Raw genomic sequence first — 25412 nt, forward strand, 5'->3', positions numbered from 1 at the left:
ACCCATGACAGCACTTGCCTCATCTGCCAGCAGGGATGGGCAAAAGGCTTCATCAGACCAGGCCTTCGGTACCACCCTCAGTGCTGGCTCAACAGCCTTTCTGGCACCATGCAGTAAACTGGTAAGAATCTGTCACATCATGCATCTCTCAGATAGCCCATCAGCTCAATTCAAAAATATATGAGGCAGGGGAACAAGGCAAAGGAGGGACCCCAGAGACAGGTTCCAGCGGGCAGGCAGGGCTTGACTAGGATCCCTAGCTCTGTCTCGATGTAGCAGAACTACTTCCTCAGAGCCTCAGTGACTAGACTGGGGTCCACCCTGGTCCTGTGTCTCTGGTTCCTGCTCCCCCACACTGGGTAATCTTCTGGTGCCTACAAAGTAAGGACACTATGAAATGAGGCAGAAAGGCTGGCCAAGTGGGGGGTGTTCCAAAGCCATGGATGGGAGGGGTGGAATGGGAGTAGGCCCTCCTAGTGGGTCCTGCCTTTGGGTCCACTGCCCCTGCTCCACCAGGGACAGCCAGCCACAGGGAGGAGCATTTGGAAGTCCCTGAAGGGACAGGACACCCAGTGGCCAAATACCAGCGGGCCTTCATCTCCTCCTTCATCGCCCCCATCACCACGGGCCCTGGGGCAGGTGGCATTTTGAGAGCAGGAAAGGAGGCTGATTACAATGTATCAAAGTGCTCCTTTTATTGAATCTGAGCAAAGAGCGCAAACACCATGCCAGTCAGCCTCCCAGGTGGCCAAAGAGAGAAGCAGTTTGTAAGTCTTGTTACAAACTCACTGGGTCCCCCACTCCGCCTTGCTCTTTGGCTTGGTTTGACTGCGTGGGCAGGGGCTTCTGGGCCACTTCTCGGTGCCCCCTCTGGCTGTGCCAGGCTTCCACCAACAGGACTCCTAAGATGATGAGTACCAGCCCAGCAAGGCCGAGGCGGATGAGATTTCCCACAGTATAAGCATCTGGCAAGGGGATGGAGGTTGTCAGTGACTTAGGGAGAAGGCCTTGGGAACTTCATAATCTTTCCACTCATGTTCTCCAGTTGTTAGACCCCTAGCTCTGTCATCACTCCCTCTGACCCTCCTCAGGGACCCCTGGGGTCTCCCTTACCCAAATGCTCCCAGTTTCTGGGATCCCCAGGGCAGTCAGTTTGGCCATAGCATTGCATTTTAGGCTGATGGGAATAAAAGGGCCCAGGCTGGAGCTCCCTCACCTCTGACCCTGAGCTCCAGGGGGTCACTGGGGGTTGACCACTCATAGAGGGTGTCCATGTGAAGGCTGTAGCATCTGTAAGAGCCTCCATCAGCAGCAGTCACCTCAGGGATGTGGAAATTCGCGCGGTTCCACCTTCCTTGGCTCCGGGAAAGGTTGGCCCCTCCCTCCTTGTGCAGGACGTATATTTCAAACCACTGGTGGGACCAACATTGGAGGGTGACATTCTCTCCTGAGAACACCTCTGGACTGGGCAGGGCTAGGAGCCGAGGTTTATCGTACCAGCCTGTGGGAGAAGGGGATTGCATTGAAAGGGGAAGTTGTCCCTTTCCTGGCCTGTTCCAAGAGCAGCTGTGGCTCCCTCCTCCTCAATCTCCCGGCTATGGGAGAGCCCCTCGGCCCACCCCAAGGAGCCCAGGCTGAGCCTCTTGCTCCACCCTGCCTCCTGAGCTCAGAGCTGAGAGTCCTCTCTGCTCTCCATTCCCAAGACTGGCTCTGACTCCCTAAAGAAGGAGCAGCCCCTGAGAAGGGGTGGGAAGGAAGCTTGGGGGCACCCTCCCACCTGTCATCACTAGCTCCAGGGGCTCACTGGGCTCGGACCAGTGGGATTGGTTCTTGTACAGGCAGCGGTAGCTCCCAGTCGTGTCCGGTGTCACCGAGGAGATGGGGAACTCGGCCTGCCTCCCAGATGTAAGCACATCTGTGTGCTGAGAACTTTCTTCTCTCCTTAGACGGTACATCTCAGCCCCAGGAAATCCCCGACACCGGAGGGTGACAGATTCCTTATGAGGGATGAGGCGGCTTGGCTCAGCCTGGAGGGTGGGTCTGGGGAGTGTCCCTGGAAGAGATCAGAGTCCAGAGGTCTGGGGGGGGTGTCCTCTGTCCTTGTTGTCCCTAGGCTCTCCTCCCAGATTACCCATCAGCCCAACCCCAGCTCCTCTGGTCTCCCTTCCCAGCTGTCCCGTGAGTGCTGAGCCTGGATAAGGGTCAGGGGGAGTTTGGGCTGGGGTGTATGGGAGGGGGGAAGCACTCACCCTCTTGAGCTCTGATCCACTGGCTCAGCCATAATCCTGCCAGAGAAGATCTCTGTCAGACACAGATCAACACATCCTTCCCACCAAAACCTTGGGGAGGCAGGCAGTCAATCAATAAGCATTAAGTGCCTACTATGTGCCAGGTGGGCAGCTAGGCGGCACAGTAGATAGAGTCCTGAAGTCAGGAAGATGAGTCTTCCTGAGCTCAAATCTGGCCTCAGACACTTACTAGCAGTATGATCCTGATTAAGTGACTTAACCCTGTTTACCTCAGTTTCGCCATCTGTAAAATGACCTGGAGAAGGAAGTGGCTAATCACTCCAGTAGCCTTGCCAAGAAAACCCCACAAAATGAGGTCATGAAGAGTCAGACATGACTAAAAACTACTGAAACAAATGTTCCAGGTGCTGGGCTAAATGCTGGATGAGAAGAAACAGGGAGAAACCTTAGGGCTGGGGGCTGGCTGGTTGAGCAGCAGAAGACTTGGGTTCCTGTCCTGGCCCAAACCCTCTCCCCCATTCACTGCGTGATCTCCTGGAAATCAGATCCTCCCTCTGAACCTCAGACTTCCCCTCTGTAAATGGCATAGACAGAAAAGGGAGCGGGGCACTCAGGGTCTCTGATGCCCCTTCTGGCTCTTCTGAGCCTCACATCCCTTTCCCTACTTACCAAAACCCAGCAAGGTGATCAGCGAGGGGGACATGGTGGTTCCAGGCTCTGGTGAAAGGGAAGACAGGCCACTGGTCAAGCAGGCTGACTGAGACACAAGATACAGCCAGGGTCAGCCCCACCCAGAATTTCCCAATCCCCTAGCCTTTCTGAGACAGTGTCTTCCTCCATGTAGCCTCCAGTGTGTGTGTGTGTATGTGTGTGTGTGTGTGTGTGTGTGTGTGTGTGTGTGTGTGTGTGTGCGTCTGGTGTTCTGGGAGAGGATAGACTCAGGTACATGGCCTTGGCCGGCTCCCTGTCTGTCTGTCTCTGCCTCATTTTCCCTTTTTGTACAAGCCAACACCCTACCAACTCTAGGATTCTGAAATTCTTTTTTAAAAAGAAACAACATTTTATTGATTTTTCCTATCCCTTCCTGTAGGGTCATCTCTTATAATCAAGAATGAAAAAAGAAGAAAAAGAGAAAAAAATTCAACCAAACAAATCAACCCTTAAACAACTTTGGCATTCTGTCCAATGAGAGGAGAGGTCTTCCCATGGTTCTTCGTTGGTGCCCAGCTTTGTCTTTATAAGTTGGCCATGTTCAGTTTCAATTGCTTTATTCTGGTTGGTTTTTTTTTCCCATTTACGTGGTTGTAATCATAGTGTATATATGTGTGTGTACATATGTATGTATATATGGTCTCTATTTACTTCTCTTTTCATTCACATCTATGTTTTCCCTAACGGGGTAGTCAACTTACTCATTAGCATCATAATTTTCCAGCTGGGGCAGCTAAGTGGTGCTGTGGTAAACAGAGTCCTGCACCACCAGTCTTGGAGTCAGGAAGACTCCTCTTCCCAAGTTAAAATATGGCCTCAGAGCTTCCTAGCTGTGTGACCCTGGGTGAGTCACTTCACCCTCTTTGCCTCAGTTTCCTCATCTGTAAAATGAGTTGGAGAAGGAAATGGAAAACCACTCCAGTATCTTTGCCAAGAACACCCCCCAAATGGGGGTCATGAAAAGTTGGAAGGCACTGAAACAACAGCAAAAAATCTTCCAGTACATTTACATACCACAATTTGTTTAGCCATTCCCTAATCAATGGACACCTACTTTGTTTCCAGTTCTTTGCTACAAGGGAAAGTGTTGCCATGAATATTTGGAGGCATATGGGGCCTGGGTGACACTGGGCAAAACCCCTCTCAGCCTCAGTTTCCTCCTTTGTGAAATAAGGTTGATAATAATAGCCGGTACTTCCTAGGGTTGTAGTAAAGCTCTGTTATTATTATAATTAGGCTATTAGCAGCCCTGATTCTAAGGTTCTTCATCTAACCCTAATTCCAACTCAATGATCAAAGGATTTCTGACTTTTCTGAAGGCAGAGTCACCACCGCAGAAATTGAAAAATATACTCTTGTGAGTTATAGAGGAATTCTTACTTAAGAAGTTCAGAGAAAGAGTAGACTTGATTCTGGAGATATAAGTTTATTTTTCACTATAGAAATAGAGAGCTAATTGAATGAGCAGGTGATCAGGGTTTAATTAGAAGCTCCAAGTCAGGGGTGGAGAACCTGTGGCCTCGAGGTCACATGTGGCCTTGTAGGTCCTTGGGTGCTGCCTTTTGACAGAGTCCAAGTTTTATAGAACAAATCCTTTTATTAAGGGGTTTGTTCTGTGAAGTTTGGATTCAGTGAAAGGACCACACTTGAGGACCTAGAGGGCCACATTTGGGATTTCCTTGGCAAAGATACTGGAGGAGTTTGTCATTTCCTTCTCCAGATCATTTTACAGATGAGGAAACTGAGGCAAACAGGGTGAAATGACTTGCCCAGGGTGATATAGCTAGTAAGTGTCTGAGGCTGGATTTAAACTCAGGAAGACGAGTCTTCTTGACTCTAAGCCAAATGCTCTGGGCACTATGGCACCACCTAGCTGCCCTTTGTGTCCCATATCTAACCACAAAATCTTTAGAGAAAGAAAAGAAATAGCTTCCAGCTCAGAAACCAGAGCCTGTTAATAGAACAGATTTAGGTCAGACTTACAGACTTCCTTTAAACACACACACACACACACACACACACAACCAAACCAGAGGAAATAGATGATGCTTGGCTGCTAAGATGAAAGAGGAAACAGATACCAAACAGGTGGTGAGTTTGTCATGATAGAACAAGATGGGGTTAAAAGCCAGGAGATGATTTTTGAAGAGGAAAGCCCGGCCCACCTGGTTAAGGCAATGGTAGCAGAAGGTAGAGGAATGACAATGACATTATTTTCCATTGAATTTCTCAGGCTCAGAGGAAGCCACAGCCTACTGCCCATGCAAATGAAAAGCTATTTCTGAAGATGTACAATTACTATTAAAAATGGTTCTGGTAGAATATTTGGATTTTGGATTTGAATTTATTTAAGACTATTTGAATATATTTGGATTTGAATAAAGATATAGAAAGACCAAGACTAAGAGACCATATTGTGGAACTGAAGAGGATACCGATTAGGGCAGGCCAAAGTGTTAAAACTGTGCTCATCTCCCATTTAGGAGGAGCAGAGACTATAGAACATGTCATAAATGAGGCCGTCAGCTCAGAAACTATATATGCACTCCCCTTGGAGAAGACAAGGCTTGCCCTAGGCGAAGTAATAGTAACTTCAGGGGGCAAGACAGGGATAATAGCATTAATGATTTCAAGGGATGAGGAACTCTATGATCAAAGACAAAATAGGCCCCTAGATGAAATGGGCACTGTGAGAGGGGAAAGGTGGGCTAAGTGAAGACAGGGGAGAATACCAATTACAGTGCTAGAAGGAATATCATTGTTAGGCTGAGAAATGGGGGCCATTTCCAACCTCCATGACGCCAAGTACAGGTCAATCAAATTAACGCTAACATTCGAGGTCAGATCTTCATTTTATTACAGGGATGTGACAGTCCCCTTGATAATTTCTGCCAGGTGGACAATCGCCCCTACTAGTAATTTGGCGTAATAATGATCAAGACCACCCCACGTTGGCTGTATTAGACACTGGTTCATGAGTAACTGGACACAGTAAGAGAAAAGCGGAAAAAAGAAACCCCCTCAAAACAAAATCCAGATATATGATTTCAGGAACCCCAGGCTGAGAAGTGGAAAGGAAACTGAAAGTTACGGCTTGGTCTGAGGAATTGTGCAGAACAGTGGCCGTCCTGCACTCGGGGCCATAACTGGGTTGGGTCAACTGAGCAGCCCTCAGCAATCTGGGCTCTTCCTCCTTTCCCAGTTTTATTACTTTCTGCTCTCTTCTTTGTCCTCTTTGATCCCAGAAGCTTGGCCTTCTTGGACAAGACGCTCCATCTCTTGGCTTCAGGCATTTATTTATTTATTTATGTTGCTTTTTGGTGAGTGATCAGGGTTAAGTGACTTGCCCAGAGTCACACAGCTAGTAAATATCAAGTGTCTGAGGCCGTATTTCAACTCAGGTCCTCCTGACTCCAAGGCTGGAGCTCTATCCCCTGGGCATTTTCTCTGATAGTCCTCCAGGCCTGGAATGCTTTCTCTCCTCATCCCTACCTCCTGGCTTCCTTAAAGGCCCAGCTAAAATCCCATTGTCTATGGGGAGCTTTTTCCAATCCCTCTTAATTCTAGTGCCTTCCCTCTGTTGGTTATTTCTGATTTATCCTTTATATATCTCGTTTGCACATATGTGTTTGCACATGTGTCTCCTCCATTAGACCGGCAGCTCCTTGAAGGCAAGGACAGTTTTCACCTTTCTCTGTATCCTCAGTGCTTAGCACAGTGCTTGGCACATTTTTGTGGCTGTTCAGTCATTTTTCAGTTGTGTCTGACTCTTCATGACCCCATTTGGGGTTTCCTTGGCACATACTGGAGTGGTTTGCCATTTCCTTCTCCAACTCACTTGACAGATGAGGAAACTGAGGCAAACAGGGTTAAATGACTTGCCCAGGGTCACACAGCTAATAAGTCTCTAAGACCAGATTTTGAACTCAGGAAGATGAGTCTTCCTGACTCCAGGCCTGGCAGTCTATCTACTGTGCCACCTAGCTGTCCAGCCTAGCACATAGTAGATGCTAACACTAAATGTTTATGGATTGACTATGAGATCACCTTCCATGTACACTGTATATATCTTGCATGGATAATTTTTTGCCTCTTGTTTCCCTCATTAGAATATGAGCTGTCTGAGGGCAGAGACTATATATGCACGTTTCTGCATATGGCAGTGAGGTAGCAATGGAGAGAGCACCAGGCCTGGAGTCAGAAAGGCTCATCTTCCTGAGTTCAAATCTGGTCTTAGAGACTTATTAGCTGTGTGACCTTGGGTGAGTCATTTAACCCTGTTTGCCTCAGTTTCCTTATTTGTCAAATGAGCCGGAGAAGGAAATGGCAAACCTCTCCAGTATCTTTGCCAAGAAAACTCCAAATGGGATCACGGAGAGTCAGACACGACTGAAAATGACTGAACAACAGTATTTAGCAGAGTGCCTGGCACACAGCACCTTTTTAATAACGATTGCTGCGTTGATCTGTGTTCTGTCACAGAACAGGCAGAGTCGTAGGGCAAGTGGTCAGAGTGAAGGTGGGGCTGTGGTGGAGGAGCTGGAAGCAGCCCTTTCCTCGAGGGCAGTCCTAGGCTGGTGATGACGCTAGGCAGTACCATACTGAGGTGGAGAATGGGTACCAAGGAAGGTCCAGGAATGGAGCATCGGTACTGAGGTTCTGCCTGCTTGGCAATCTCCACCTCCTCTCTTGCTGCTTGAGGAAACACTGGATCAGGGTCCATGGGAGTTAGGAGTAAGAGCCACCCTCACAAGACCCGTCACTCCACCTGTCTTTCCCCTTTGTTTGCCCAGAAGGCCCAGGGCCAAACCAGTTTGCCAGAGTCTCTCTTCTCCAGCCCCTCCCAATGGGAGGGGAGGGGAGACAATCTCTCAGGCCAGTCCCAGCATCCCAGCATCCCACGAGTAGACAGCTAGCTGAATGGGAGGAAAGTCTTCTGCCCCATTCTTCCCAACAGGGAAAGAATCCAGTTTTACTCCTGTGAGCTAGAAAGCATGATATCACCCCGGATCAAAGGGAAGGAAGGAGATTTGTCTGGAGGCGGGGTGCCCTGGGGTTCATGAAAGGAAGGAAGCCTGGGTGAGTGGGAGGGTGGAGACAAGTAAGAGGAAGTTGGTACTGAGGCGGGATTTCAGGGAAAGACAATGAGAAAGAGCCCAAGTAATACAGCCACATTCCTCTTTTATTCATACATTTATTTGTTTACTTGCTTTTTTCAGCCAGTTTCCTTATTTTGGCAGAATAAGGGCAGAAAATATTTATTGTAGGAGGAGAAGGCACCAGTCCATGCACACTTCTAGGCTGCTGGGGGTAAGGGTTCAAGTGATGCTTGCCTAGGGCTTAGTATAGCGGCTGGCACAGAGTAGGTGCTTAATAAAAGGGTTTTAATTGGTCTACTGACCACAGAACTGGAATGTGTTGAGGTGTTCTCGCTCAGTGTCAGGATAGGGCTGAGGATACTCTGATGTTCAAATTCCTGGGTGTTTGATGTTTAATGCCAATGAGACTTTAGAGTCTGTCTTGTGGTTGAGATTATGGCCCACACCGGGAAAGAAGAGGTAGAGCTGGGGAGAGATGAGTTGAGTATCTCCTGGGCCCCACTGGCATACTTACTGGATGGCCAATGGGGCATAGAGGGTGGTCTCCCCTGGTGGGAATGGAGGAAGTTGCTCAAGGTGCTGACTGGGGGTCTTGTGGATCAGGTGGGCATAGGTCACTTCCTGAGGGTCTTCTACCTGTTAGGGGGAAGGCAGAAAAGATGGGAGATGAGCCAATCAAGCAAGGATAGCCATAAAAACAGCACAGATGTCTTCTATACTCAAATCCTCTGGCTCCTTTGTCCTGTGACCAGTCACCTTTTCCCACACCTCAGCCCTGGGTTACTGATGCCACCATTAGTCACACCATTCCACTCATGTGCCTCTGAACTCAGCGGGAGGAAGTTAGACAATTTTGCAGACGGGTCACATTATAAGTTCACTGTATCCAACCTCAGATGGGAGGATGTTCAAAGACAGGGTGGATAAAGACAACCTAAGGATTATGGATCTTTCTGAAGAGCAAGACAAGTTAAAAAGCCTAAACATGATAATGCAAGAAAATATACAAGAAAACTGCCTAGGATTTCTGAAAACAGAAAATAAAGAGCCAATAAAAAAAATCCATAGACCTTTTCCAGAAGAAACTGAGACTGCAAACTCTAAGACCCCATAATAGTTAAATTGAATAATCCCATTGAGAAACAAATGGATTCTGCAAGTGACCAAGAGAAGACCTTCAATTATATAAGAAAGGAAAGTCAAATAACACAAGACTATTCTGCACCCACCAGAAACCACAGGAGGGAGTGGAATAATGTATTCTAAAGAGGAAAGGAGCTAAAGATGCAGTCCAAGGGGACCTACCCTGCAAATATGAGCCTAAGCACAAATGAAGAAAAGATGGATATTCTATAGAAAAGAGGTGCTTAAAACTCTCCTAGAAAAAAAAAAACGGACCTAAAGAAATTATTTGTTTCTCAAATACCCCATATAAATGAAGTATAAGAATGGCAAACAAATACTACAATCAAGGGAGTGACAATAACAAAGAGCCATTAAGACATTTCTTTCTAAGATTACACCAGGAAACAAGGCAGAAGTTAAATAGAAGTGGTGGTGAGGAAACAGGCCTGAAATGTCCCAGTCTAGACCTCACCACATCTTGCCTACAGGTGAATCCGTGCCTTTTGTGGGATCAGTTTTGGAGTGTGTTGGCCAGGGTAGGGACTGTAGATAGGGATAGTGAGAAGGAGGCTGGTACACTGGTCTAGGTGGAGGGCATCGGGACCTGCACAAGGGAGGTGAGCGCTGGGGGATGTCCACATGAGCTGTTAGCTTAGGAGCATCTATAGGGCCTGTATAGTTAGTGCCACGAGCATATCCATGTTGTCGAGTTGGACTGAGAGGCTCACCAGAGCACTGGGATTTCTGCGCTCCTCGGCCTGGACATCCTCCACGGTCACATCTAGAGGCCAAAAAGGCAGAGATGAAACAGCAGGATCTCGGCTCTTCCCAGTCCCAGACGTTGTCCCGGACACGCTCCCTTTCCACTTACACGGGGACTCTAGGGGAGCATCCTCGGCCCGGCTGCAGCTGTAGAAGAAGGTGGAAAAAATGAGGAGAGAGGAGGGAGATTGGGTGCGGAGGGGGCTGGGAGGAATTGGGGCGTTTCTGGGGCCCTACCTCCTGAGGGTCTTTTCAACACCTGCATCTTCGCCTCCAGTCCCTGAAAAGAGAACTGGAGATCAAGCTCTGTGCCCCATCGAGACCTCAGATCAAGTCACCCTCAGCCCCAAGGACTCACAGAGCCTGGCCTGCTGCTGCTGCTGGTGGTTTCGGAGGAGGAGGAAGAGGAGGAAGAAGAGGAAGAGCAGGATGAGGAGTGCCGAGATGCCCATCAAGATGCCCGCGTGAAGTCTGGGAAGACCTGACAAAGCCAAGGGGGAAGGGCAGTTGGAGGGGCCGTGTTAGCACCATCCTGGTCCTTGGGGGCCCCCAGTGTGAGTGGGGATAAAGGACAAAGCCCTGTCCTCAGGGAACTGCCAATCTGAGGGGAGATTCACATCCCTGAAAAGCATGTCCAGGGGTTGAAGGACTTGGGAGCAGGGGAAGGGAGAAGGCCCAGGAGATTGTGACAGAGCAGGGACGTAGGGGAATGCTGATGGTCCTGGAGCTGGCAGGAGGGAGTGCTCCATCCTCACTTAGCATCTGCCTCCCTGCCTCCCTACCGCCTGCACTGAGGTTCCCCTTGTTACTTACCTAATAGCATGTCTGGAGGTTTCGGCCTTGGACCAGATGTCTCTGGGACTTGGGAAGGAACAGAATTAGGAGCTGGGCAGGAGAAGCTCAGAGAGGTCCTGGGATGGAACCCCAGAGGCCTAGGTTTGAGACTTGCCTCTGCCTTTACTCACTGGCTCTGAGATATGGGGGCCTGCTTGGATTTTAGCCCCTCAGGGTCCTCGGCCATTGACATTAGATGGCTCTGTAACCCCTATGACTTACTTCCTCTGTCTCTGCCTGGGCTTCTGGAGAACAAGGGGAAAGTGAGGAAGGCCAATGGAGGAGCTGGTTTGGAGGGAAGGAGCCTTCTGAATCCTCAGGGTCCGCTTTCCTCCCCTGGCTCCACAGACCTGATTTTCCCTCTTTGCTTGTAGACAGAGCCCTGAGTCACTGAATTAGGTCAGAGGCAGCATTAGCGTCAAGAAGGGACATCCCCTGGGGAAGATGACTTGGTTTCTTCCCCCATGGGAGGTGCCATGAGAACAAGTGGGACACCCCTCCTTTCCCCCCATCCCAGAACTGGGGGAGGCAGGGCTGGGGAAACATCTAAGTGCTCTGGGGGTTTCCTTCTCTCCCTGGGCTGAGGCTCTGGGGGAGAGTTGATGACCACGGGGTCACTAGTGAATCAGGAGTAGAGAAAACTGAGGGGTTGGGTCTGTGGCTCCCATCTTGCCTCAGCTCTGTTCTTCCTTTCTCTAGTGACCATGACCTGCCCCCCCCCCTGCCCCTCCCCAGGCAGCCAGATCCTCTTCCTTTCTGTCTGTCCCCTCAGGCTTCCCAGTAAAAGGAGAGAAAAGGGCCAGGCAGGGCCATGGGGGACCTGGTGCTGAGAACCTTCTCTGCCCTTCCTTGTAGTCTTCCTTAAGGGAGCATTTGAGGGGTGGGGAGGGAGTTTCCAGGGCCAGTCAGTGTGGAGCAGAGACCCAGGAGGAATTGGGGTGCTGGGGGAGGACTCCACTTCTGCAGGTGCTGGGGGATCTTCCCTCTCCCGTGTCCTTTGTAGGCCCTTGATTAAGCTCTCTGCACCTCTCCCTCTCTCCTCCCTCCAAGCCTCTGTCAGGATGGGGGTCTCCCCCATTAGAACTGGGAGCAGGGCCTGGTTCTATCTTTCCTCGTATTCCCAGAATTTAGTGCAATGCTTGACACCTGGTGAGTGAAATATCAGTTGGTTTTTGATTGCATGTCCATGCTTAAACCTTCACAGGAATTCTGAGGGAAAGATTCCCTGAGAAAGGGGAGAGGCGAAACCGTGGTGGCTGGGGCTTCCTGGTTGCATCGTCATGTGGTCTGCATCAGGGAAGGAGACAGGAGGACTTTCCACCCCTCCCGGGGACCCAGGATCCTCCCCTCCCCAAACTTCCTGGGCCCGAGCTGCTGGGCTGGGTCTCAGGGCCAGTGAGAAGAGGTGGGAGACATCGAGAAGAAAGGGGTGGGAGTGGGGGCTCCTTCACCTGTGATGTTGATCTCCAAGGGGTCACTGCTTTCGGACCACAGGTAGGGATATTGACTGTGAAATACGTAGCATCGGTAAAGGCCCCCATGAGCAGCAGTCACCACTGGGATGAGGAAGTCAGGCTGAGACGTCTTGTTCTGAAGCTGACAGGTGCTGGCCCCTCCCTCCTTGTAGAAGACGAACCTGTCAAAGTTCTGCTCATCCTGACAACGGAGGGTCACGTTCTGTCCTAGGGCCACTTCTTGGCTGGGTGCCGCTGACAGTGAGGGCTTGCTGTATAGGCCTAGATGCAAGGTTTTATGCTTAAAAAGCATACATATTGTCTCATGAAATTTTGATGTGTATGTATGGAGCTGAAACAAATTAAATGCCATGCATTATTAATACAGGGTTTAGAATTTTGCAGTTGGACAAGTCACATCCTTTGTCTTTTTGTAAAAAAAAAGTAGGGATAATAATAGCACCTATTGCCCAGTGTTCATTCCTATGTATCTCAGAGGCCTGGGACTTCCTGACTCCGAGGCTGCCTCTCTCTCTAGCCACTTTGTATGACATCAAAATGATGGTACTCTGCCATCTGTCTTCTTTCCTACAGCTATTGTCTTTCTGGACAGCTGGGTGCTGCCATAGTGCTGGCTCTGGAGTCAAGAAGACTCATCTTCCTGAGTTCAAATCTAGCCTCAGACACCTACTAGCTGTGTGATCCTGGGCATGTCATCTAACCCTGTGTGCCTCAGTTTCCTCATATGTCAAATGAGCAGGAGAAGGAAATGGCCAACTACTCCAATAGCCCCACCAAGAAAACCCCAAATGTGGTCATGAAGAGTCAGACAGGACTGAAATGACTGAAAACAAATTGTCTTTCTGTTTGTGTTTTTCATGTGATTAGCTGTGTGCTTGGTTTTCCGTACCATCAAACCATTCTTGCATCCCTTATATGAATTCAACTGGGCCATAGTGTCCTCTTCAGTAGATTGCGCCCCTCTCCCCAGTCCTTTCCTTGCTCTGGTCTTCCATCATTCCCTGTCTCCTCCTGGTTGCTTACTCCATAGCACGGCTCTTCAGGGATCTCCTTCCCAGTTCTTTCTCCCTGTTTCAGTCCCTCCCTTCTCCACCCCACTCATTCTCCTCAGTTCTTGATGAGAGGCAGCAGGAGTCCCCTTTCCCTCATTATTCACCCATTGAATCCCACAAATTACACTAAGCCCCTGCCCTTTTCTAAGCCCCCCACCTGTCTGATTACCCCTCAGTTTTGTGCTGTATGTTCACCCAAGTCATACCTCTTAACCTCAGATATCCCCAAGGCTTCATTCTAGAGCCTCTTCTCCCTCTATGATAGTTTACTTGGGGTTCTTATCACCATGATTCCAACTAGAGTTTCCAGGTGGGTGGTTATCAGATTTATTTGAGTAGTCCTAACCTCCCCTGACCCCCAGTCTCACATCTCACATGTCCACTTAGTGGACATTTTGAACTGGACATCTTGTAGACATCTTAAACTCCACACATCCCAACTGGGCATGTTGTCTTTCCCCTCAAGCTCTTCCCTCTTCCTAACATCCGTATTGTTGTCAAGGGGACCACCACTGGCCAGTCACCCAGGCTTCATCCTTTACTCCTCCCTCTCTCATTCCCTATTCTCAGTGTGATGCTAACTCTTGTTGTTTGTATCTAAATAGCATCTCTTGAATAGGATCCCCTCTCTCACACCACCTCCACCCTGGTGCAGACCCTCATCGCCTCATACCTGGACTATGGCAATAGCCTTGGGGGCCTGCCTGCCCCGAGTCCCTCCCCCCTCCAGTCCATTCTCCATTCAGCCACTGAGGTGATTTTCCTAATGCAAAGGTCCAATCGTGTCTCCCCATGACTCGAGAAACTCCAGCGGCCTCCTATTACCTCTAGGATCAAGTAAAAAACCCTTTGCTTGGCATTCGAAGCCCTCCCTCACCCAGCCCCCTTCTCTCCTTCTAGTCTTCTTCCATGCCACTCCCTTCCTCATCCTCTGTAATCCAGTGACACTGATGTCCTTGTTCCTTGCACAAGACTCTCTCTCTCTCTCCTCACTCTGTGTACATTGATTGTCCCGAGGCCCAGAATTTCCTCATTCCTCTCCATCTCTTGGCCTCCTTGGCCAACTCCCAGTTAAAATCCCACCTACAGGCAGCCTTTCACAATCCCTCTGATGTCCAGGACCTTCCCTCTGTTGATTAGTACCCGTTTACCCCATCCGTAACTTGTTTGGACGTAGGGATCTGTCTTCCCCTTTAGACTGGGAGCTCCCCGAAAGGAGAGTCTGTCTTTTGCCTTCCTTTGTATTCCCAAAGATTAGCACTGTCCCTGCCACACAGCAGGTGCTTAATAAATGCTTGTTGACTGACAGGAGAGCCTAGAATGACAGAGGAGGCACTGCCCCTTTTCCTGGTCTCCTCTGTGAGTGCCCGGGGGACCTGTGGGTCCATCCTCCTCTCCTTCTCCAGGTATAAAGGCTGTGGTTGCGGACTGGGAGACACCCCATTTGCTCTTCCCTAGGAAGCTTGGGTTGTGACCCTCAACAGAATCAACAGATCTCTGTGCTGACTCCCTGAGGTGAGGCTCCTATCTCCTCTCTGGCCCCAAGATTCACTATGACCCCATGAGGAGGAACTCAGCTAAGGAGTCGGAGGAGGGAAGTGGGGCAGAGGGCTGGGATGAGGTTGGGGAGGGGGACAAGGAGAGGGCAGGAGCACAGTTATAACAATCCAGGTCACAGGCTGGGGCAGAAGCTTCCTCCCCTGGAGGGCTCCAGGGGTCCTCAGCATCCTCCTGCCCAGTCCAGCTCCAGGATCTTCTCCCCAGTCTTCTCCTCCCCCATAACCATGGATAGCTGAACCCCTCTATTGGTTGGAGTGTTCCCCCCAAATCTCTTGTGCAGCTCTGTCTCCCTTCTCCCCCAGTACACACACACACACACACACACACACACACATACACACACACACATACACACACACACACACACACACACACACACACTGCAGGCCCCTTTACATAGAGTTAGGGCCCTACCATCATAAATCCTAAGCCCCAGCTGGGCTTGGGCACAAAGGGCAAGGAGCAGAAGATTGGGGGAGGGGTGAGGAATCTGCTGGGGACACAGACTTCCACCCTGGCTGAGGGGTAGAGCCAGGTGCTAGGGGGTCCTGCCTCACCTGTCATCACCAGCTCCAGGGGCTCACTGGGCTCTGAGAAGCCAGACAGGGTCATATAGAAGCAGTGGTAACTCCCTGCAGTGTCCCTTGTCATGGAGTGGATGTGGAAGTTAGCCTCCATCTTTTCTCCAAGTACACCTTGGAACTGAATTTCTCCTTTCATCAGAAAATACCAAATAGCCCCAGGATGTCCCTTGCACCTGAGGGTGACGGGTGTCCCCTGCGGGATCACAGGGCTTGAGTCAGCCTCGAGGGTGGGTCTGAGGAATGTCTCTGGAAGAGAATCAGAGTCCAGAGGTCCAGGGGGTCCTCCCTCCCCATCCCAGTCTCTCCTCCCATAGACAGCCCCATTAGCTTCAGCAAGGCTCCGAAGTCCTCCCTCCCCAGCCACCCAGTCTGTGCCAAATGGGGATCAGGGGCAAAAGGGCTTGGGGTGGGGGAAGGGGCTCACCTGCCTGTGCCTTGATCCCTTGGCCCATGCACAATCCTGTTGAAGAAGACCCCCATTAGACCTGGCTCCCCACTTCCTTCCTACCCAGCCCTGGAGAGGAAACAAAAAGGAAGCCAGAGCCTGGCCCTGGAGACTGGACTGAGAGGGGCTAGGTGGGTTTCAGGAGACCTGGATCCTGCCCCCCACTCACTGGGGCCTCCAGAAAATCAGTCCCCCCTCTGAGCCTCAGCTTCTCCCTTTGTGAAAGGCACGTATGGGCTGGGGAATGACCACAATGGTCTGTGAGACCGCTGTAAAAGCTACAGGAGCCCCCGTCCCTGGAGCCCTCTTGGATTTCCCTCCCCAGGACTCACCCAAGCACAGCAGGGCAGTGCCTGCAGGACCCATGGTGGCCCCAGCCCTGGAGAGAAGGTCAGGCAGAGGATTCCGCAATGTTTCCCGATCCTCAGCCTTGTTAGGAAAGGGAAGTAGCAGCTTCTTCTTCCTTGTGGTCTCCAGTTGAAGGAGGGTGGGGCTTTGTGGGGAGGGGAAGGGCAGTCAGGTGCAAGAAGGAGGCCCAGGGACACACAGCAAACACAGACTTTGGGGTCGAAATGCATTCAACTCAGCCAGGAGCAGGCAGGGGAAGGGAGACAGCAGAGGGGAATTTAAGGGGGGGAGTGTAGAGTTGGGGAAGGAGCTGCTGTTCAGTCATTTGGTCATTTCTGACTCTCTGTGACCCCATTTGAAGTTTTCTTGGCAAAGATACTGGAGAGGTTTGCTATTTCCTTCTCCAGCTCATTTTTACAGGTAAGGAAACTGAGGCAAATGTGTTAAGTGACTTGCCCAGGGTCATATAACTTAGTAAGGGTGTGAGCCTGGTTTTGAACTCAAGAAGTTGAGTCTTTTTGACGCCAGGCCCCGCACTATGTGCACCATGGTGCCCCCTAGAGGCCTTGGGGAAGGAGTAGTCACAAGTAAGACAAACTTAACCTTATGAGGGGAGCGGGGCCCACCATTAAGGGCTGATGAAGAGGAGAGAAAGGACGAAGGTGTGAGGACCAGGGTCCGAGAACAGGGACGGAGTGGCGGGAGCAGATCGCTGCCATTATCAGTCGGTGTTCCCAGTCTTTTCTTTCTCCCGTTTTCTTCTTTGTAAAAAGTGGGAGGGAGGAAGAAGAGGATAGATTATAGGAGGTGGGGTTGGAGCAAAGAAAACTCTTAGAAACAAGGTCTAAAGACCAAATCGAACAAGGTGTTTTGTGGGGGCGAGGGAGGAGCCCCAAGGAGACTTTAGCAAATGCTCAGGTATGAAGTACCTACTGTGTGCTGGGCACTATGCTAAGCCCAGGGGTACAAAGACAGTCGCTGCCCTTGGGGAACTCACAGTCTAATGGGGCAGACAACAGGTAAGCCAGTGTGCGCAAACCAGCTGCTGAGAGGCCAAACACGGGATAAGGAACAGAGAGAAGGCTCTGGGATGAAGAGGAGTTAGGAGAGAAAGGTGGAATTTTAGCCTGACCTTGAAGGAGCCAGGAATTCAGGAGACAGAGATGAACAGGGAGGACTGTCCAGGTGTGGGCGAAGGCAATGAAAGCGAATTGGGAGATGGAAAGTGTTGTGCAAGGGCCAGCGAAGAGGCCAGTGTCTCTGGAACGAAGATCACATGGCTGGTGGGATCAGTGCAGGGAACAGGACCAGAAAGGGAGGGAGGGACCAGGTAAGTCAAAGAACAGGCTTTACCTGGGATCGTGGAGGTAATAGGAGCCACCGGGATTTACTGCAATTTATGGTGGGGGTGGGAGGGACATGGGGGGGGGACCTGTTATTTGGGAGGACCCCTTTGGCAGCTGAATGGAGGCTGCCTGGAGTGGGGAGTGGGCAGGCAGACCCTCCCCCTCCCCCAGACTATGGCTGTAGTCCAGGCTGGGCATGATGCAGCCTGCACCAGAGTGGGGACTGCATCAGGAGAGAGAATGGGGCATACCTGAGAGATGTTATAAGGGTAAAATGCATAGGCCTGGGCAACAGGTTGGGTACAGGGGGTGGGGGTGGGGGAGGGGAGCAGTCAAACACTAGGTTTCCAGTCTGGGTGATGGGCAGGTGGGGAGGGAGATATAAGATCAGAAGACAAGAGAAAAGTCAGGGCTGGCCAAATAGAGCTAAAAGTCACCAGCATAGAGATGATAATTGAATCTACAGCAAGGGAAATAATATAGAGGAAGAAAAAAACCCAGGACAGAAGAAGACCGAGACCCAGGGATTCCCACATTGAGTGGGTCTGATCTGAATGAAGAGCTTGAGAAGGACGGGTCAGACAGGTAGGAGGAAAACCATCAGTGAGCAGTGGCAAGAAAACAGAGAGGGGCAACTAGCTGGTCTAGTGCATACAGCTCTAGCCTAGGCATGTGGAGGAGCTGAGTTCAAATCCGGCCTCAGACCCTAGACACTTACTAGTTGTGTGACCCCCTGGGCAAGTCACTTAACCCCAATTGCCTCACCAAAAAAGAAAAAACAAAACAAAACCAAAAAAAAAAAAAACCAGAGAGGAAAAATTATCCTGGAGAAGAGAGAGATTGACAGCGTCACAGGCTCCAGAGAAGTCAAGAAGGATGAAGACTGAGAAAAGGGCATTAGCTTTGTCAACTCCTGAGAACTCAGAGAAAGCATTTTCAGTTGAATGATGATGTCAGAAGCCCAACTATAGAGGAAAGGAAGGGGAGGCACTGATTGTTACCTCATGTGGTCCTGACCTACCCAAAGTCGGTGCTATTATTATCCCCATTTTACAGATGAGGAAAATGAGGCAGCCAGCAGTTAAGTGACTTGCCCAGAGTCTCACAGCTAATAAAGGGTCCGAGGACTGATTTGAATGCAGGTCTTCCTGCACTCTGTGCATTATGGCACCACCTAGCAAAACCTCTTTAGTTTCTGATATTTATCCACCATGAAAAGACATTTTTGTACACATAGGTCCATTTTGCCCTTCTTTGCTCTCTTTGGAGGATAAACCTAGTAGTGGTATGAGTGAGTCAAAGGGTATGCATAGCTTGGAAGCTTTTTGATTAGAGTTCCAACGTACAGCTTCACTAATAATGTATTAGTGTGCCTGTTTTCCTGAAGCCCTTCCATTTTCCTCTTTTGCCATCTTTGCTGGTCTCTGGAGGTGGAATTTCAAAGTTGCTTTAATTTTTATTTCTCTAGTTAGTCATGATTTAGAGCATTTTCTCTTATCTATAAGTAGCTCAGATATCCTCCTTTGAAAACTTTCTGTTCATAATCTATTGGAGAATGGCTTCAATATATTTTAAAAATAAAATTGGCCTACCTTACATGGCAGCTATTTCACCTACCACAGAAGGAATTCTATTAAAATCTTCCTAGAAGACCACTTTGAGCCTGATACCTAAACTATAAAGAGATAAAATAGAAAAAGAAATCTATAGTCCTTATCACTACAAATATTGAAAACAACATGAACCAAGAGGCTATAGCAACTTTCTTAGATTATACACTTTGACCAGGTTGGATTTGTGCCAGAAATGCACGATTATTCAATACTGGGAAAACTATAAACATAATCAACCGCTTAAGTCATATTTAAAATTCCATAATTGTATCAATAGGTGTGATTTTGTTGGTATAGGGAATTCCCACGTGAGGAAGCTCCTTCTACCAGTGCAAATCAGTACCTAGACTCTACATTCCACAACTTACGCTCTTGGAGAGTAGACTGATGTGCTGAGGATTTAAGTGACTTGCCCAAGGTGATATAGTGAATGTGTTTCAGAGGCAAGATTTGATTTAAGTCTTTATTGATGGGTGGATGTCCCCCAAGGATCTATCTTTTCACCTCTAAACTACTTCTCTTGGGGATCTCATCAGTTGTCATGGATTCAATGACCATCTCTATGCTGATGATTCTCAAATCAACTTTTCCTGCCCTAAACTCTCTGTTGACCCCCAGTCTCTTATCTTCCTCTCTTTACTGACCATCTCAAGACGGTTGTTCTATCATCATCAAACATGCCAAAGGTTAAATTCTTTCTCTTTCCTTCTAACTCCTTCCTCTTTCTAACTTCCTTCCCTATTACTGTTTCAAGGGTTTCACCATCTTCCCAGTTACTTGGACCCACAACCCCAGGGTCATCCTTGACTCCTCTGTCTCTCTACCTCTCCCCCCACCCTATCCAATCTGTTGACAAGTTCTGTGAATTCTACCTTTACAATATTTCTTGTATATGCCCCCCTGCCACCTCTCTGGTGCAGGCCCTCATCACCTCACACCTTAATTACTGCATTAACTTGCTGGTAGGTCTGCCTGCTTCAAGTGTCTCCTCACTCTAGCCCATCGTGCAGTTGCCTGTCAAAGTAATCTTCCTAAACATCATATCTGACCATCCTCCCACTCCCACTCAATCACTTATCTCCAGGATCACTATAACTCCTCCCCTTCGCTCTCTCTCTCTCTCTCTCTCTCTCTCTCTCTCTCTCTCTCTCTCTCTCTCTCTCCCTCTGATTCTTTTCTTTGCCAAGGCTAACCTTTCCACTGACCTAGAGCTGGTAGACACTGCTCTCTTTCCTTTGCTGAAAACTGCTCCACTTGTCCCTCTCCAGTCTCCCATGGGTTCCTCTCCCATCTTCCATGATCTTTCCAATACCACTGACAGGGGCTCTGCAGTCAGCTGCCATTTCTTGATGATTAGAGTTCATCCAGGGCAGTGAGGGGCTCTCTCGCTGTCTCCTAAATTTATCTGGCTATTAACTTTCTGTGAGTTGTTCAGCTATTTCTAGTCAGAAGGCCAGTCATCGTCCTTGGTCGAGAAAATGGAAACAAAATGAAAAATGGGTCTCCCGGCATCTCTGTTGTCCGTTGTGATCATCCTGCCTCCCCTCCACCCAAACAAAGGTCCTCTCCCTTCTCTGATCCTTCTCTTCCTCCAAATATGGCTAAGAAAATGAAATCCTGTGCTTCTGCTCAGTTCTTCACTCCCTAGGCCAGTCTTGGCTCCTTCTGAGCTTTGGCATTCCTGGCATTGTTTTAACAAGGCCGTTCCACCTTCTTATCTTCCCATTCACCCTCTATCACCTGGCTTTGTTTCCTTCTTCTGGATGGTTCTTCTTTAAAAATCTGTTTCTTTGGTGAGTTCTCTGTGTATCAATTGGTCTCTTCAGACAAATCCCATGTTTCCTCTTCAGTGGAATTGTTTCCCTTTGTACCTGCAGAATTTCATTCCTCATCATCTCATACCTCCTGGGCTGGCTTCCCTTGAAGCATTTTAGTCTGTGGGATCCTACCTTTCTTTTTGGGTGGTGGGTGGTGGGTGGTGGGGCGCAGTTGGTGGTGCAGTGGATACAGCACTGCACCCGAAGTCAGGAAGACTCATTATTTGATGAATACTCATCAAATCCGGCCTCAAACACTTACTAGCTGTATGACCCTGGGCAAGTCACTTAATACTGTTTGCTTCAATTTCCTCATCTATGAAATGAGCTGGAGAAAGAAATGGCAAACCCCTCCAGTGTCTCTGCCAAGAACAGCCTGAATGGGATCACAAAGAGTCGGACAAGACTGAACGAGAAACAACAATTTTTTATCTTAACTCTTTGAAATCTATTTTCCCTAAATGGAAGGTACGAGTCAGATCATGCCTGGACTTCCTCTCTTCTGTCACAAACTCTAAGATAGAGTGGCCACTTCCCCTCAGATTTCCCATCATTTTTACCCTAGCAACCAATTCTTCTCAGTGAGAATCAGATGCAGAACAGTGTGCAGGGGAGGTTATTATGACCGCATTTCAGCTCTGACAGTGGAACCAGGCAAAAAATACTTTTTGGTTGACTCACTCAGAACTGAGTGTGAATAAGGCCTATACACCTCATTGAACCAACCAAAGCCGCTGAGAGAGAGACTGGGACATGCCCTGAGCCATTTGTCCAAAGGAAGAAGCCACTTCCCAAGGGGAGATATTCTGAGGGTATGGAGTTTGGAAGGTTGAGGCCATGCCGGCCTTTCTGTCTCACTTTCAAGGAGAAAGGGGAGCTGTGGCAAAACGAGGTGATCTCAGGGAGTCATCAGCTCTATGGGGACCCACCTCAAAGGTAGGCCCAGCAGGAGAAAAGTCCCAAGAAAAGCTCAGCCCTTTCCTCAACTTTCCCTTCTGAAGTCTAGCTATCAGCAGACCCTATAATATAATCTGTTGTTTGTTTACCCAGACATTTCTAGCAAACTGAATTTTGCCTCAACCACAAAGAGGCTAGGTGAGACGATGTAAAGGGGAGGTTACTTGGTAGGTGTTAGGAATTTTTCTAACTGGGGACCCAAAGTAATTGTGACTGAATTAAGAACCTTTTATCTGAAAAATCCTCCATAAATCCAAAAAGAAAGGAATCTAGTTGACTTTAGGGGCCCTGGCATCATTTCCTAGGCTTAAAATGAGTGAATTATTGCAAAGTAGATGTTTTTAATAGTCAGCCAACAAGCATTTGTTAAGCACCTGCTAGGTGCCAGACACAGTGCTAGGTGGCAGGGATACAAAGAAAGGCGAAAGACTGTCCCTGCCCGTGAGGAGCTCCCAGTCTAATGGGGGACACAACCATGCCAACAACTATGATCTAGACAAGATCTAGACAAGCCACACTGAGAGCAGTCTCAGAGGGCAGGTACCAGCATGAAAAGGCTTGGGAATGTCTCTTACAGAAGTTGGGGTTTTATTTGGCAATTGAAGGGTAGGCAGGGGATGGGCCAGGAGGTGGAGATGAGCAGTGAGGGCATTCCAGGCACGGCAAACAGCCAGAGAAAAGGCAGCCATTGTCCCCTGGTTGGATCCTCCCTCTGCATGAAATAATCACTGAGGTAAATCAAGAAGTTGTTAGCTTCTCTGCTTTTGGGAGAGAGAGAGAGGGCGGAGAAGAGAGGTGAAAGTGAGAGAGGGAGGGAGGGAGAGAAAGAGAGAGAGAGAGAGAGAGAGAGAGAGAGAGAGAGAGAGAGAGAGAGAGAGAGAGAGAGAGAGAGAGAGAGAGAGAGGGAGGGAGGGAGAGAAAGAGAGAGAGAGAGAGGACAGAGGAGAGAGGTGAAAGTGAGAGAGGGAGGGAGGGATAGAAAGAGAGAGAGAGAGAGAGGACAGAGGAGAGAGGTGAAAGTGAGAGAGGGAGGGAGGGAGAGAAAGAGAGAGAGAGAGAGGGCGGAGAAGAGAGGTGAAAGTGAGAGAGGGAGGGAGGGAGAGAAAGAGGACAGAGGAGAGAGACACAGAGAGAAAGAGGGAGGGAGAAAAGAGAGAGAGAAGAGAGAAGGGGATAGAGAAGAGGAGAGAGAGGAAGAGAGGAGAGAGACACAGAGAAAGACAGAGACAGAGAGAAAGAAGGAGGGAGAAAAAGAGAGAGAGAGGACAGAGGAGAGAGACACAGAGAGAGACAGAGACAGAGAAAGAGGAGAAAGAGAGAGGAAGGGAGAAAAGAGAGAGAGAAGAGAGAAGGGGATAGAGAAGAGGAGAGAGAGGAAGAGAGGAGAGAGACACAGAGAAAGACAGAGACAGAGAGAAAGAGGGAGAGAGAAAAAGAGAGAGAGAAGAGGGAAAGGGATAGAGAAGAGGAGAGACAGAGAAAGAGGAGAAAGAGAGAGAGGAGAGAGAGAAAAAGGGAGAGAGAGAGACAGAGAGAGAGAAGAGAGAAGGGGATAGAGAAGAGGAGAGAGACACAGAGACAGAGAGAGAGGAGAAAGAGAGAGAGAGAGGAGAGAGGGGAGAAAAAGGGATAAAGAGAGAGAAGAGAGAAGAGGAGAGAGAGGAAGAGAGGAGAGAGATACAGAGAGAGACAGAGTCAGAGAGAAAGAGGGAGGGAGAAAAAGAGAGAGAAGAGGGAAAGGGATAGAGAAGAGGAGAGACAGAGAGAGAGAAGAGAGAGAAGGGGATAGAGAAGAGAAGAGACAGAGAAAGAGGAGAAAGAGAGAGAGGAGAGAGAAGAGAAAAAGGGAGAGAGAGAGACAGAGAGAGAGAAGAGAGAAGGGGATAGAGAAGAAGAGAGAGACACAGAGACAGAGAGAGAGGAGAAAGAGAGAGAGAGAAGAGGTGAAAAAGAGAAAGAGAGGAGAGAGAGGATAGAAGAGAGGAGAGAGACGCAGAGAGAGACAGAGACAGAGAAAGAGAGAGAGGGAGGGAGAGAGAGAGGGAGAGACAGAGAGAGAGAGAGACAGAGAGATGGAGGGAGGGACAGAGAGAGAGAAAGAGAGAGAGAGAAGAGATGAAAGTGAGAGAGGGAGGGAGAGCCAGAGAGAATGAGCTTCAGCCAAAGCCTGTAGCATTGAAACCCCCCTGTAGCTCACAGCCGTCACTGTTATAACACTTTCAGGTTTATAAAGCACTTGACAAATATTATCTTGTTTGATCCTCACAACAACCCTGGGAGGGAGGCGCTATTAACACCCCCAATTTATAGATGAGGATACCGAGGCAGACGGAGGTGAAGTGACATGCCCAAGGTCACGCAGCTAGAGAGTTTGTTTCTTTTGAGTGAAGCAGACCCATTCGAGCTATGGGCCCTCACTGGCTTCCTCTCACCGAGTCTCAGCGCCATTTGGGAGGGCCACCCTTCCCCTTTGCGTTATGGCCTCTGGTCAGCTCTGGCTGTTGTCTGAACATCAGGCATCCCTGTACAGACGCTTGAGGCTGCGGCTTGGCTGCTAACTCCTTCCTTTCTTGGGCTTTGTCTTAGGATGTGTGTCCTCAGGTGTTCTCTCTCCTCCGGTGTGCCCCACCCCCGAGTGTCCTTTTGATTAGATTTGCTAGACATCTGACAGCAGCATGCTGACCTACCTTGTTTGAGTGAACTCTGGCCAGGGATCTGTCAATCAAATTTCAAAAATAATTTTATTGATGTCTTCAGTTCTTATACTGCCTAAATTTCCCCATGTCCCTTCCTGGAGAGCCATCCTATATAAAAAGAATAGCTCTTACTTTTCACACAAATAAAGTCAGATCTAAACAATTGGAAAAATATCAATTGCTCATGGGTAGGCTGAGCTAATATAATAAAAATGACAATTCTACCTAAATTAACGTACATATTCAGTGCCACACCAATCAAGCTACCAAAAATTATTTTTATAGAGCTCGAAAAAATAATAACAAAATTCATCTGGAAGATGAAAAGGTCAAAAATATCATGGGAATTAATGGGGAAAAAATGCAAAGGAAGGTGGTCTAGCCCAACCTGATATAAACCTGTATTATAAAGCAGAAATTGGCAAAACCATTTGGTAGTTTCTAAGAAATACAGTGGCGGATCAGTGGAATAGGTTAGGTACATGAGACACAGTAGTCAATGACTATAGTAATCTACTATTTGATAAACCCAAAGACCCCAGCTTTTGGGAAAAGACCTCACTATTAGAGAAAACTGGAAAATAGTATGGCAAAAAGTAGGCATACACCAACATAAGGTCGAAATAGGTATGTGATTTAGACATAAAAGGTGATACCATCAGCAAATTAGAAGAGCAAGGAATAGGTTACCTGCCAGATCTACAGAGAAGGGAAGAATTCATGACCAAACAAGAGATAC

The 25412-nt window shown here is 48.9% G+C and overlaps 2 protein-coding genes across 7 annotated transcripts; both read right to left on the reverse strand.

Moving 5' to 3' along the window:
- Positions 1-670: 670 nt before the first annotated feature.
- On the reverse strand, positions 671-3038 carry LOC110220217 (platelet glycoprotein VI-like). Of its 2 annotated transcripts, none has more exons than XM_021004188.2 (5): positions 2919-3038; positions 2250-2285; positions 1805-2053; positions 1217-1501; positions 671-965 (listed from the first exon to the last, which is right to left on the reverse strand). In XM_021004188.2, the coding sequence occupies exons 1-5, from the start codon at positions 2950-2952 to the stop codon at positions 778-780; spliced, it is 792 nt and encodes a 263-aa protein (XP_020859847.1). In that variant the 5' UTR covers positions 2953-3038; the 3' UTR covers positions 671-777. The 2 variants fall into 2 exon arrangements, with proteins under 2 accessions (XP_020859847.1, XP_020859846.1); XM_021004187.2 differs by having other exon boundaries at positions 1778-2053; positions 2919-3037.
- A 5083-nt stretch (positions 3039-8121) lies between these two features.
- On the reverse strand, positions 8122-16350 carry LOC110220205 (platelet glycoprotein VI-like). Of its 5 annotated transcripts, XM_021004157.2 has the most exons (10): positions 16229-16349; positions 15876-15911; positions 15425-15697; positions 12232-12516; positions 10760-10807; positions 10305-10427; positions 10184-10226; positions 10056-10093; positions 9913-9965; positions 8122-8695 (listed from the first exon to the last, which is right to left on the reverse strand). In XM_021004157.2, the coding sequence occupies exons 1-10, from the start codon at positions 16260-16262 to the stop codon at positions 8570-8572; spliced, it is 1059 nt and encodes a 352-aa protein (XP_020859816.1). In that variant the 5' UTR covers positions 16263-16349; the 3' UTR covers positions 8122-8569. The 5 variants fall into 5 exon arrangements, with proteins under 5 accessions (XP_020859816.1, XP_078002147.1, XP_020859814.1 ...); XM_078146021.1 differs by having other exon boundaries at positions 9913-10093; positions 10760-10801; positions 16229-16350; XM_021004155.2 differs by having other exon boundaries at positions 9913-10093.
- Positions 16351-25412: the final 9062 nt, after the last annotated feature.

This window comes from Phascolarctos cinereus, unplaced genomic scaffold (genome assembly GCF_003287225.1).
Source record: "Phascolarctos cinereus isolate Bilbo 61053 unplaced genomic scaffold, phaCin_HiC Scaffold_726;HRSCAF=1367, whole genome shotgun sequence".
In the NCBI taxonomy this organism is placed as follows: domain Eukaryota; kingdom Metazoa; phylum Chordata; class Mammalia; order Diprotodontia; family Phascolarctidae; genus Phascolarctos; species Phascolarctos cinereus.

Coding starts and splice junctions, on each gene's coding strand:
- LOC110220217 (XM_021004187.2), bottom strand. CDS start 2,952: ATGTCCCCCTCGCTGATCACCTTGCTGGGTTTTG. Junction 2,054..2,249: donor GTGGATCAGAGCTCAAGAGG/GTGAGTGCTTCC, acceptor GATCTCTTCCAG/GGACACTCCCCAGACCCACC. Junction 1,502..1,777: donor CCTGGAGCTAGTGATGACAG/GTGGGAGGGTGC, acceptor CTTCTCCCACAG/GCTGGTACGATAAACCTCGG.
- LOC110220205 (XM_021004155.2), bottom strand. CDS start 16,262: ATGGGTCCTGCAGGCACTGCCCTGCTGTGCTTGG. Junction 12,517..15,424: donor CCTGGAGCTGGTGATGACAG/GTGAGGCAGGAC, acceptor CCTTGCATCTAG/GCCTATACAGCAAGCCCTCA. Junction 10,094..10,183: donor GTTGAAAAGACCCTCAGGAG/GTAGGGCCCCAG, acceptor CTTCTTCTACAG/CTGCAGCCGGGCCGAGGATG.